Raw genomic sequence first — 14,063 nt, 5'->3', positions numbered from 1 at the left:
GTTACCACTTTTTACTCAAAACATATACTGTTATATTGAATAAGTTATACTAATAACTTTTGCTCACTGATTACTATCAAAATAAACATACCACTCCATCAAATATATGGTTTAAAAGTATCTGTCTTAGTGAATTAACACCCTACAAATTGAAAATACTATTATTACATCATTTCACAATCGGAAAGTCATCATCAATAATGATCATTATACTTTATGTCCTCCTAAAGGAGATTAACAATAGACAACATGTGTATATAACGCACAATTATAAAGTTAAGAAATCATAAATGAACAAGAATGTGTCCCTAGTACATGGATGTCCAATTGGCACTATCATTTTCTATGTTCAGTGGACCGTGAAAATGGGATAAAATCTCTAATTTGGCGTTAAAATTATAAAGATCATATCATAGGGTACAAGTTTACAAAGTTTCAAGTTGATTGGACTTCAACTTCATTAAAAACTACCTTGACCAATAACTTAAGCCTTAAGCGGGACAAACAGAAAAACGGATGTACTGACCAGAAAACATAATGCCCATAAATGGGGCATAAAAATGTTACTTAATATTTTGGATGTTAACTATCTACAGTCTGCAGTATTTTAGAAAGAACAAGAATGTGTCCATAGTGCAAGGATGCCCCACTCTCACTATCATTTTCTATGTTCAGTGGACCATGATATTGGGGTAAAATCTCTAATTTGACAATAAAATTAGAAAAATTACCATAGGGAACATGTGTATTAAGTTTCAAGTTCAATGGACATCAACTTCATCAAAAACTACTTTAACCAAAAACTTTTACCTGAAGAAGGACAGACAGACGGATGAAAACATAATGCCCATAAATGGAGCATAAAAATCTTTCATGAAGGCCTTCAAAACAGTGCTCTGGGGTTAAAATGTCCTAGAGATCTTCCTGATTGCCTAGGAGACAACTTGAAATACTCTCACTTGATTGAGAAAACAGTGTGTTTATGAAATTGCCACTAATCAATTCAATTAATCAATCATATAGCACAAGTCTCTGTGTTTGTGGTTCTGTGTAGACTTATTTGATGAGTCTAGTCCAAAATTTTCATCTTTTGCTGTTAAAAGTCTGCCAGAAATTATAGGGAAATCTTAATTTCTTACTTGTAGCAAGAGAACAAGTTTGGTGATACCATTTTTTTTATTTTCCTTTTCTTAAAGCAGATTAAAAGACCTATCTTTTATTTCAACATTCTATCTCATAGATATCTTTTTATTCACAACAAAGAGATTTTTTCATGACCTATCTGTGCAAATTTGAACAACTTTGTACCACTTGTAGCTTGAAAAATAGCATAGTGAACCATACATTTTATTATATTTTTGAAAATAATATTTTTACAAGAGTAGATTATTTTTGGTTGATTTTTAATGGTTTTCAAGTAGCGTTTTAAAAGGGAGGTAACTCTAGAGCAGTGCATTTTCTGAAGAAGTCTATGTGGAATTTTCCTATTTTGTATTTTAGCTGGAAAAAACGTAAGGTGACCCTATTGTTTCTTTTGATATCCTTAAAAGCATTGTCTAAAAGCTATCTTTTCTTTCGATATACTTAAAGCATTGTCCAAAAGCTATCTTTTGGTATTTTATTTAACAATTCTTTCATTTACTTTAGCTTCTAATCACATAATGATGTTTTTTCCTGTATAATCCATACACAATGTATCATTTTGTCACAACCTTTAGCTTGAGAAAATGCACGGTGACCTATCATTTTTATTATATTTTTGAACATATATCAATATGTACTATGTTTTGGCAAAGTATGAACAAATTCTATCATTTTTACTTTAGACTCCCATACCACCTTAAATGAGAAAAGGACTTATATCTTTAAAATATTTTTTGTTGTTTCAAAGATCTTCATATTTTTGTAAGATTACCTCAGGTGATGTAAAATGATCAAGAGCATTTTCAGGTAGACTGTCCCAGGCAGAGTTTTCTGGTGTAAACATTGTTATATTTGTTGCTTTAACATGGTTAGTCATACCAGCTTTCTAAAATAGATAAAATCATATGTAATTTTAAGTTACACGTTAACATTGACTCCATACTTCAACGAAAACAAAATAATATTTATGAAATATACACACAAAACTTTCCTGAATTAATATATCGAATTCTACAAAAGTTTACTTATCAGGCCTCACTGAAGTTATACAATCAGGTCAAGAAATCAAGAAGACATTTATGATACTACAATGTAGTATATAAATATGGTTCAAATATAGAACCATATACCATATGTGGTTCTTGCAAGTAGAAAAATAGCTTGAAAATAGATTGTTGTGAATATGTAAGAATCAAATCTTCCCTTATTCAACCATACCAAATAAACTATAAAATCGTAAATGAAAATAGCTGCAAAGTGGACAAGAAAGAACCAAACACCAAATAAAATATCCACAAAAATAACTTGGTTTACAGTATGTAATGATTTTCTATTTTTATGATAAGTACATGCAACCCTCTAAAATCAAACAATAATAATAAATCTACTTTTAAATCTTTGTCAAAACTTGAGAAGTTGGTAATGCTCAAAACAATTTATATACAAGTCTTTAAAAATGACAAACAAAATAGTTCAAAATTGTGCATTTTTAAGCTTTTTATACAGATATTAACTTCTACATAAACATACTTCAATCAAAGACTGTAATCTGCTGTATTTTTCTTCTGCTTTAATTAAATCCAGCATAGATCTCTACAAGAAAAGTGTAAAGATATATAAAATAAATAGAGTATTCAATCAGCACAAAAAAAATCAAAATAATTTGATAACAAGAATGTGTCCACAGTACACGGATGCTCTACTCGCACTATCATTTTCTATGTTCAGTGGACTGCAAAATTGGGATCAAAACTGTAATTTGGCATTGAAATAAGAAAAATCATATCATAGGGAACATGTGTACTAAGTTTCAAAATGATTGAACTTCCACTTCTTCAAAAACTACCTTGACCAAAAACTTTAACCTGAAGCGGGACAGGTGGATGAACGAACGAACGAATGAACGGACCAAAAGACCAACAGACCAGAAAACATAATGCCCCTCTACTAGGTGGGGCATAAAAAAGCAGACGTAAAAAAAGTCATCGCCTGTGCTACCAAATAAGACTGGATATTACTACAATCATTATGTTTTGTGTACTATTGTTTGTCTGTTTGTCTTTTTCATTTTTAGCCATGTTGTTGTCATTTAATTTCGATTGATTTTGAGTTTGAATGTCCCCCGGGTATCTTTTGTCCCTCTTTTAATTAAATGCAGATTTAAGGAATCTATTAGAACAAAATCACAGCAAAATTTCAGGACCATTTAAATAATACAAAATTAATTTTATTGATATTTAAGTGATGTTTAATTGGTTATACCTATAAGGAATCATCTTCACATTTGACCATGTTGGAGCTTATTTCTAGCTAATGGAGATCTAAGGAAAATTATCTATCTAATTAAGTGATTTTACAACTTTTAAATTTTCAAACACAATATGGTCCGAGTACACAGTTATTTCGTAGTGCATTTCTTTTAGACAATAAATGTAAATAAAAAAAATCCCACCTGCGCTTTCTCAATAACCTTTTTACAGTGTGTTGTACTACTTTTGGGACAAATTATATCAAAATTATAGAAAACTTCATCAGCTCTAACTCAAAATATGGACAATTTTGTGTTAAGGGGGTCTTGAAATCTTTTGACAGCTTCCGAAGTGCTAATTTTTGACCTTTTTCAGCTGGACCTAATTACTACTTTACCTAAATATTTATGACCCAAATTTTTTTAAAGTGTCATTTCACCCCCCAACTTGCTATATGAGGCATAAAACATGGAGAATTAAATTTGGAAGGGGTATAACAAAAATTGGCAAGTAACACACTGTCCACATTAAGGACTATATTCGTGAACAACGAAAATCAAAGGACGATAACTGTGTACTCGGACCTAATAGGATAGAAAAAGTTGACCAATCTTTATAAAACTTGGTATGACACAAGCCTAATATATTATAAGACTGCTTACAAAGTTTCATAGCAATAGGATATATATTATAGACACTATGATTAATTCTATATTCAACTTTACGTGTTAAATTTGGACGTTAAAATTGAGAAATTTCAACTATCAACATTTGGGGCTTTTAAAATTAAAATATTGCAAAAAAATACTTTTACAATGCCTTAATATATAATACATCATGTATTTAAAGCAATAGAGTACTCATTTTATATATCAGACTTAGCATAATTTTTCAAAAGTCAAATTTATATGAGCCTGTGCCTAAAAATGGAGGTTTTCCAATGAAGGGGAGCCTTACATGAAGATGTAATATTTTCCAGCAATTTTAAATTTGTGAAGCTTTTTGATTATAAATGATCCTTACATATGTACTAAATGTACTTTAAATGGAAAGAAAACTTACAAATAACATATCATATTAGTTTAAAAGGGTCTTAGGCCAAGTATGACTAAAAATAATTTAGGGTCAATTTAGGCCGTAGCACATATTTACATTTAAAAATGCATATTGAAGCTATAGGAAATAAAAAATTGTGTCTTTTCTATCATTTCTATACTCAGGTGACATGATACAATGAATCTGAGCACAAAAAGCCTCTTACATTCAACTTTTTGAGCAGACAGTATGGTCTGATACAAAGATTTTTCACTTTTTAGTGAAATACTTGCATGCAATTTTAGTCTCAACAGGCTTATATTTGAACCACATGGTATCCTACAGAGGTAAAGAAAGATATTATGTGAAATGAAACAGGTACAAAAGACATTGTTAAGTGCTTTTTATACAAATTTAGTGAGGTCTTTATTATGGACTTCAACGTTTATGTACCATGCTCCTCACATTTAACTTGATCCAAACAGGGCGTTAGATGAGGGTCATTTATACAACACACTTTGCTCATATTGTCTGAGATAATCTTCTTTTCTGTAAATTCAGAGTTCACAAATGAGTAATACAACTGGATTAAATCATAGAAACACAAAAATTGACACATGAAAACATGTCAGATAGAAAGTCAAAATGCCACTTATGCATCAAAATTGAAAAAGCTATGAAATGCTTATTTTGACCATATAATGCCAAAATTGGTCATTTTTGCAGAAATTCTATCAAATAAAAGTTTAAATCCTTTAGTTTTATGCTATTTGACAAATTGACACCATCAAATCATTCAGGGAAGTTGCCAAAGTACATATTCTATATTTCCTGATTTCACCTCTTAGGTCCGAGTACACAGTTATTTCGTAGTGCATTTCTTTTAGACAATAAATGTAAATAAAAAAAATCCCACCTGCGCTTTCTCAATAACCTTTTTACAGTGTGTTGTACTACTTTTGGGACAAATTATATCAAAATTATAGAAAACTTCATCAGCTCTAACTCAAAATATGGACAATTTTGTGTTAAGGGGGTCTTGAAATCTTTTGACAGCTTCCGAAGTGCTAATTTTTGACCTTTTTCAGCTGGACCTAATTACTACTTTACCTAAATATTTATGACCCAAATTTTTTTAAAGTGTCATTTCACCCCCCAACTTGCTATATGAGGCATAAAACATGGAGAATTAAATTTGGAAGGGGTATAACAAAAATTGGCAAGTAACACACTGTCCACATTAAGGACTATATTCGTGAACAACGAAAATCAAAGGACGATAACTGTGTACTCGGACCTAATATGGACTTAATGTTTGTATCAATGACCCGGGCAGGGTTCCATTCCCTCATAGAAACACAGAAAAAGATTTATGATTAATCATTATCTTTATGATATTTTTTTGTGTAGTCCATATTATATAAATAATTCAGTGTTATGTATAAAAATAAGGAGATGTGGTATGATTGCCAACAAAACTACAATTTACCAAAGTTCAAATGAAATGGATGTAAACAATTCATTTATATAGCATGTAGGCAGGACTATCAATAAATCTGAAAGAGCAGTTTTAGTCTGCCAAAAAAAGGTAGCTACAAGTATGTTTATTACAAATAAATTAGTTCAAAGTATGCAGCTTTTGGAATACAATGAAAAACAGGTCCATACCACCTAAGAGAATGAGATAAAAACATAACTAACAAGAAAATTCAATAATTTTGCAATTTCATTTCTTTAAAGTCTCAGATAGAAATTATTGCGATGTTTTTATCATTGCAAAAAATGCAACTGGGTTAAAATCGAAATAATTAAAACTCGCTCTTTGAAATTTTTGCATATGAATCAAACAGAATTTTTCTGAATATCGCAAAAATTAAAATCCAATTTTAGTCTAAATTGACAAAATCGGGATAATAAATGCACACAATAATTTCTGTATTTACAGTATTCATTTACCTTAGGGTCACCTTTGACCTCAGGAGTCTTTGTTAACATTTTACCAATAACATGTACAACTCCATTTGCTGCAATTATGTTCTCTTTTAATACTGTTGTTTTAGATGCTCTTTGACCTACTGACCCTGGTAGCTTGTATCGATAAAATAGATCACCATGTTTCTAAAAATATATGATTTCATATGACTATTTTTGCTCTTTGCACTAGCATTTTGCGTTCAATCAAATGTAATTTTCATTGTGACAACAATAAAACACAAATACAATTAGTAGATCAAATGAATTATATATCTCAATCTGAATGAAAAGGTTGTTTTTCTTTAGTATATGCTTATTCTTAACAAAATATCATTATAACACTATTTAAGTATCAAAAAAATTATTTCTTTGTGATTAAAGTAGTATAATTTTCACTCAATCTATTTCATGAACAAAAATGAATCAATCTTTGTATGTGTATGATTAACATGATTTTTTTTCACTTGTAATTCACATAAAATTATCTATGAAAATTCAGGGTATTACCTTATTAAGTTGTTGATGTTCAATGATATATATTTCAAATACAATTTCAAAGCTACAACAAGGTGTATTTCAGCAAAGAAAAAATAATCTCTGAAAAACAATAACACATTTATAAGCCTTGTCTATATTTTATAATACCGTTTTTGCTTGAATGTTTGCAGGGATCCCTTGTAATGTATACACATCATTGGCCTCAGCTAACTTGTCAAGTGTCCATTCTCCTACTAATATATGTTGTCGCAAAACCTGCTTAGCTGTATCTGCATCTGCCACAAATTCTTCAAACTGTAAACAAAATTGGATATATATAATGACTGGAAATGTATGATGTAATGAATGTCTGTAAGTTCTTAGACATGGCTTTATTAGATTTTACAGCCCAAACCAATATTCTCTAAAAGAAACTCTTACAAAAACAATGTTAGCTTCTTAATTACAGCAAAATGCATTGAGTGTGTAGGTAAAGGTAATATCTTTGGCTAGCTTGCTTGCTAGTTGATCTGCAAAGTCATTATAAATATAAAAAAGAAGATTTGGTATGATTGCCAATGAGACAACTGTCCACAAGAGACCAAAATGACACAGAAATTAACAACTATAGGTCACTGTATGGCCTTCAACAATGAGCAAAGCCCATACCGCATAGACAGCTATAAAAGGCCCTGAAATAACAATGTAAAACAATTCCTTATTTATGTACAAAAAATGAACGAAAAACAAATATGAAACACATAAACAAACGACAAGCACTGAATTACAGACTCCTGACTTGGGACAGGCATAACATAAGGTTAGTTACATTACCATCCTTTAAGAGTAGACTAGTCAGACAGATAACTGATATATCTGTCCATAAGGACTAGACTACCCCAAAAAGGAGGTTAGTATACCTTACCTAATAATGATTTAACAGTTCAGCGAGCAAGCAAGCTAGTCCAAGATTTTACCTTCACCTACACACTCAATGCATTTTGCTGTAAGGGAAATTTCTTTAAGTAAATGTTACGTAAATATTATTTGTAATACATACACTCTGTCTACCAAGAACTGTCCTAAATCCACCATCTGTTGGGATAAACAGTGTAAACGGTCCATTGTTTCGTAGTTCCTTGTAATAATGCTCTGACACCAGTCGACTTGCATAGTTCATCTTTCCTTTAACCTTGTTATCTCCAAAATTGTTCAAGTCTTCAATAAGCTAAATATAAACAGGAAAATAAATTAGAAACATGAGTTATATAGTCGAATATTGTACACATGTATGTTACTTCATATACAATATTACATTACAATGTGATTTTCAACCATGATCTTGATTTTTTTGGGTCAATTTCCATAATTTTTACACATTTTTGCTACACCATTGGTTTATGTTGTTCTTATAATCATGATAATTTAAGCATACTGAATGTTAACAAGAAAATTAAGTGTGTAAAAATTCAACTAAGAACAAAACATCCGTAATGCTCAATTTTAGTTCTTTTTTCCAAAACTGACAGTAATACATAGAACAGTACTTCATAGATATTTAAACATGCAATCTATCCAAACAAACAAATGAACAAACCAAACCTAAAATAAAACATCAGTGGTAAAAAAACAAAAACCAGCAATCTGTTGACAATGTGAATTTTATTAAAACATATGACAATCCATTATATCAGTCCATCTTTTTGTGATTGTCTTCTAGTTGTAATAAAGATTTTTCAAAGAAATCAATAGTACACATTTGGAACTGTATAATATATAAATATGTCTGCTGCTATGGTATTGAAACATATAGTATAACTAGATCAGCTTTATTATTGTAACACATAATTATGAATATATACATACATCAGCTATATTATTGTAACATGAAATCCCATCTCCTCCATATCCTTCATTACATGTACAGCTAAAAAATATTGAAAATTAAGTTTGTACATGAAGAATCTGATGGAATATTTACACTAGAGTTTCCCTTTTTAAATTTGGTAGTGGGCATTAATAAAGTTATGCGTCTTTTAAATACGTCAAAAGTTCTGAGTAAGGAAAATTTGTATTATTGATATAAGATGTAAAGTTTAAAAAAGTTTGTGCCCTTGACTTTATTTTGCAGACAGACTTCCCAAACTTATTTGCAACACTCCTTTTTCAGTTGGCAAAAATAATATTGGGTATTATAAATTTCCATCTAGGCATTTAAAAATTCTAAGTCAGACACAATTTAGTAAATTTAACATGTTTAAATATTGGGAGGTTAATTTGAACTAATTTTGTGACCTTGAAATGAAGCTAGGTTTTGATTTGTATGCCATGCAGCCAGATTTATTAACCTTATTCACTGTACAACCTCTGCTGTTCAGCAGAGATACTAGCAAGAAACAAAAATATTTTCTGAACAGTACATGACTTAAAACCACAAACAGACAGAAGCGATTGACAGACAGATTGGCAGAATGTTTTATAAATGTAACCTTGTCTGCAGGCATTATAGCAATATAATAATTCAAATAAACAGCTGCGCCATGAGCGCATGATATGCCTGTCATCTTGTGTGTAAGGTTTATGCAATAATCATCAATAGTTTGAGATACAGTGCGACATGTGAAAAAAAAAACTTTTATAACAAAAAACTCAATAACTCTAAAACAAAATTTTGAATCAAGACCAAAAAGTCTACATATCCTAAGATTAATATAATAAAGAAGTGTGTAAAGTTTTAAGCAAAAATCATGAATTGCTTTTGAGATACTGTGCGACATGTGAACCCCCCCCCCCCCCCCCCCCCCCCCCCCCCGGGACCCCCTTTTGTTTTACAAAAAACTCAATATCTCTAAAATAAGGTTTTGAATCAAAACCAAAAAGTATACAGATCTTTAGATTAATATAACAAAGAAGTGTGTAATTTTTTTTAGCAATAATCATAAATCGTTTTTGAGATACGGCCTGACATTTAAAAAAAAACACTCCCCCCCCCCCCCCTTTTTACAAAATGTTTTTTTTATTTATTACCAAAAAGTATACAGATCTTAAGATTAGTATAACTAAGAAGTGTGTAAAGTTTTAAGCAAAAATCATACATTGTTTTTTGAGATATGGCACGATATGTGAAAAAAACACCCCCCTGTTTTAATTTCAAAGTCCTGTATCTCAAAAAGTTTTAATCTTATTTTCACCAAAAAGTATACAGATCGTTTGACCATCATAAGAAACAACTATATTAAGTTTCATGAAATTTGGATAAGTCGTTCTCATGTTACAGTGCGATATCTTTTTGCTAGACAGATGGACGGTACAACAGACGGACGGACAGACGGATGCCTGACATTTGTATACCATAAAACGTCTTGTCAAAATTTTATATTAATGAAGTAAAACCCCCTTGTGGAACCCTATCGAACCATATTTGGTCAAGGGTTGCCATTGAGAAGTCTTATTTCATAAAAGAAGTACTGTAATATTATATTAAGCTAATAAGTACCACTGGACATATATAAATAAATAAAAAACTTACTCAAATTGTAATGGACCAATCACAGAACACGTTGCATATTCACTACAGTAAGAGGCATTAATGGAACAAACATCTATCATCACACAAGTCTGTAATTGAAGATCCATTTCATACCCTCTTAAACATTCACAAGTATGCTAAAAAGATAAATCAGTACATGTAGTGCTTTAATGGACTAAACCAGCATGGCGATAAATACTGTCAGAGGATGGGTTCATCACCTGTGTCAAAGATTTGTTGATATACCCAATAGTGGCAATATTGTATCCTTATATATATTATAATCAGATATTAGACATATAGTAGTTAGTCCATGTGGCATATGTATACAAGTGTGACAGGATTACTTCCCTTAGAACATTTGGTAGATACTTAGTCAGCCGTAAGCGGTTGAGCTAAGGAAGTACTTCTTTAGCTCAGTCGGTATACGTGCTGCCTTGTAACACAGAGGTCCTGGGTTCGAGTCCCGTTGGAGACAAGCAATTTTGTAATGAAATTCGTGCTCACCGGTTACACAAGATAGGGATTATCTGTTCTAACTTCTGAAGTATGTAGCTCTTTTCTTGTAGAGATAATAAATTCTTTTAAATTTTGTATGCAGTACTTTTAAAAACCATTAAAATGATGTAAAGGACTACTGACAATATGCCAATGAAACTTTAGACTATGAGGTATTTGTATTCAAGATATAGATTAGACTGCAGATACATGTACATGTGTATGCAATTTTAAATATAAAGCTTTAGCTCCACGTTCCTTCCTGGATATGCATCCTCATGTAATTGGACATTTGTAACAGGAAAAAACAAAAACTACCAAATTCAATCTAAAATTTAACAAGAAATCAATTAACTTTTATTATTTTTGTGTCTCATAAAAATAACATACCTCCCCAGGTCCTGCATATCGACATCTTGATCTATTTGAATCACAGCCTCCATTGTCAACTTGGCAAGGATCAATAGGGTCACATACATAGCCATCACCATGGTAACCAGTTAAACAAGAACAGTTAACTTTACCAGGGCCAACTGTGGTACATGAAGCATTGTCATGGCAGCGTTTAAAGCTACTCTCCGTACAAACATCAATGGCTGCCAAAGAAAAATTCAAGAAATTCATTCATTTAATACATGTACTTAAACACAAGAGTAAAAGACAACAAAAAATAAAATGATGAACTTGGATCTGAAATAACCCATTTAGCATTATTAATAAATATAAACAGTTTCAGATTTTAGAAAGAGCTACTGTTATATTATGATAGTATCAGCTCCCACAAAAAAAAAAGATACATAGGTGATAAATTGAAACCACATGGGTTTTACCTACATGAATTTGTGTCATTGTGAAAGTACCGGTAATCAAGTGTCACAGCTCCTTAACAGCATAAGTGGAAATTGTCAAGATCAAAATCAAACTTGACCTCAATTTTTCCTCAGAAACAACATATTTAATTTGAATAGGATTTGTTGACTGGTTCTTAATATTTAACAGAAACGAAATTAAGCATAAATTCACAGTCAATCTTAAGCATGAAAACTCCTAAATGTCAAAGTGAGTTATTCTAAATTTACCTAAATCTGTAATAAACATCACTTAAAATGTAAAAACTGTAAAAATTATGAACTCCCCTGCTAATGTTTCTCATTATTAAACACCTCCTGAAGTTCATAAATGAAAACCCTTCAAACAAATTGTAATAGGATCTTAAAAGAACTATAAAAGACATCTGACATTTAGCATAAAATTGACACAAGCAAATAATATTTCTGTGGACTGGAAAATGCTGTTGAATATAACTATTTTAGATATTAATATGTTAGGAAATAACTTAACTTTGAATGTAACACTTCTTCTGATTGGCTGATGTTGTTTTGTTTATCAGCTCATAGACATAATTTAGTCATGTGACCGTGACGTCATCAACGTTTTTTCATGGTTTACTCCAGTTTTAAATGGAATTTATAATTAAATTATAAGAAATAACTGTAATATTTTATCTGTCTATTCGAAATAACATAAAAAATGTGGTGCACACTTTAAAATAACCCGCTATGCAGGTTATTCAGTGTGCACCACATTTTTTATTTTATTTCTTCATAGGCAGAAAAAATATTACGGTTATTCCATAAAGATTTAAAAAAAAAAAGGCAATTACTTCTTTTCTGTTTCCATTCAATGTTTAAGCCATTTGTCATATTTCTATATCTTTGTCTTGCCAGTCCTATACATGTATGTTTCTCTCTATCAACTACAGTTCTCACATAAAATACAAAACAATATCACTGAACAGCACTTTCTTCTTTTTGGGATAGACCTTAATTTTTTAGCTTTGTTGAATGGTTTGAATAACTTGTCTAGCTTATCATTTTTGATGATAAAATTTCCCTTTAAGAAAATAGCCAAATAAACTACAGGCTATAATTAAAGAGCCGTTGTCTCTCACCTGCATCTTCAACAATGGATGCCATCAATTAACATTTCTTTCCTTGTCAGATTTTCTCTAGTCATAGCAGTCAGTTTTCAAGATAATTGACAAAACTTGCATTTTACTTCAGATGTTCTATTTAAATCTAACGTGAGGGTACCCAAATTGCACATATTTTGACAGTATTTTTAACCTATAAAAAAGAAGATGTGGTATGATTGCCAATGAGACAACTATCCATCAACAATTCTGAAATGAGTAGTACCCAAATTGCATCCATGCTTTAATTTGCATCATCAAAAGTCGAATATCAGAGCTTTTGTTTAATTTCTTCAAATATTTTGAACAATTGGATATTAGTCCAGGCTTACTTATAAGAAATAGATACATGCAACATATTGTATTTTGTAATTTTAAAAAGATGACGTTTTGATGACGTCGCATGACGACGTTTTCTGTACATTTCGCTTTTTCAGTAAACACTTCATCTGTTGATAAAATAAACGTTTTGTGTATATCTAAATATGTTTACCTATTTTGAAAGACGTGCATAGTATCAAATCATAAAAGTACAAATTCTTTAGTCTCTAGGAAATCTTGTAAGATCTCCGCTGCTATTTTTGCTAAATAGGTGCAATTTGGGTACTTGGTGCAATTTGGTACAGTTACGTTAATTGTCGGACATGTTGGTTGGCAACTTTTTTTTTTAAACTAGATATCTTAATCATAATTGTAATTTTGATTAAATTTGGCACGGCAATTTCAGAGGAGACGATATCTATAAAGACAACAGACAACAACATGCACCAATTGATGAGAAAAGCTTAATTGGTCAGGTTAGCAAACAGTTTGATTAAAAAAAATTATTGAAGGATAAATATATTCATTTCCTATAAGCTTAAGTCATCAACTGACAACTTTTGCCAAATAAGTAGATCTTGACATGTTAGTATTAATTTCTGATAATATTTCTCTCCATCTATTATAGTTTTCAAGATAATAGCCAAAAATGCCAAATTTCCTCTATCTGTGATATGATTTTTCACATTCTATCCCTATGATCTTGTAATAGAATTGTTGGCTGTGTTGCCAGTGAAGCCATTGGAATATATTTTTTTAAAGTGAATGCCTAAAGTATGGTTGTGGCCAAATTTGGTTTAAATTGGTCTTGTTAGCAATATTTTCAGAGAAGAATTTAGTAAACGTCAAAAGATATCATATAACA

General features: G+C 30.8%; 1 protein-coding gene across 1 annotated transcript in view; it reads right to left on the bottom strand.

The window, feature by feature from the left end:
* LOC143045376 (stabilin-2-like) overlaps nucleotides 1-14,063 on the bottom strand; it is a 55,947-nt gene that overhangs the window by 32,585 nt on the left and 9,299 nt on the right. Inside the window, exons 6-14 of the mRNA XM_076217836.1 lie at nucleotides 11,296-11,501; nucleotides 10,408-10,544; nucleotides 8,745-8,805; nucleotides 7,939-8,106; nucleotides 7,047-7,193; nucleotides 6,384-6,545; nucleotides 2,674-2,736; nucleotides 1,916-2,029; nucleotides 92-142 (exon numbers count right to left, since the gene is read on the bottom strand). Of these exons, the coding sequence (XP_076073951.1) occupies nucleotides 92-142; nucleotides 1,916-2,029; nucleotides 2,674-2,736; nucleotides 6,384-6,545; nucleotides 7,047-7,193; nucleotides 7,939-8,106; nucleotides 8,745-8,805; nucleotides 10,408-10,544; nucleotides 11,296-11,501 (1,109 nt within the window). The remainder of the gene's footprint in view (nucleotides 1-91; nucleotides 143-1,915; nucleotides 2,030-2,673; nucleotides 2,737-6,383; nucleotides 6,546-7,046; nucleotides 7,194-7,938; nucleotides 8,107-8,744; nucleotides 8,806-10,407; nucleotides 10,545-11,295; nucleotides 11,502-14,063) is intronic.

The sequence above is a fragment of the Mytilus galloprovincialis genome, chromosome 1 (assembly GCF_965363235.1).
Source record: "Mytilus galloprovincialis chromosome 1, xbMytGall1.hap1.1, whole genome shotgun sequence".
In the NCBI taxonomy this organism is placed as follows: Eukaryota; Metazoa; Mollusca; class Bivalvia; order Mytilida; family Mytilidae; genus Mytilus; species Mytilus galloprovincialis.
This window is presented reverse-complemented; position numbering and strand designations above follow the sequence as displayed.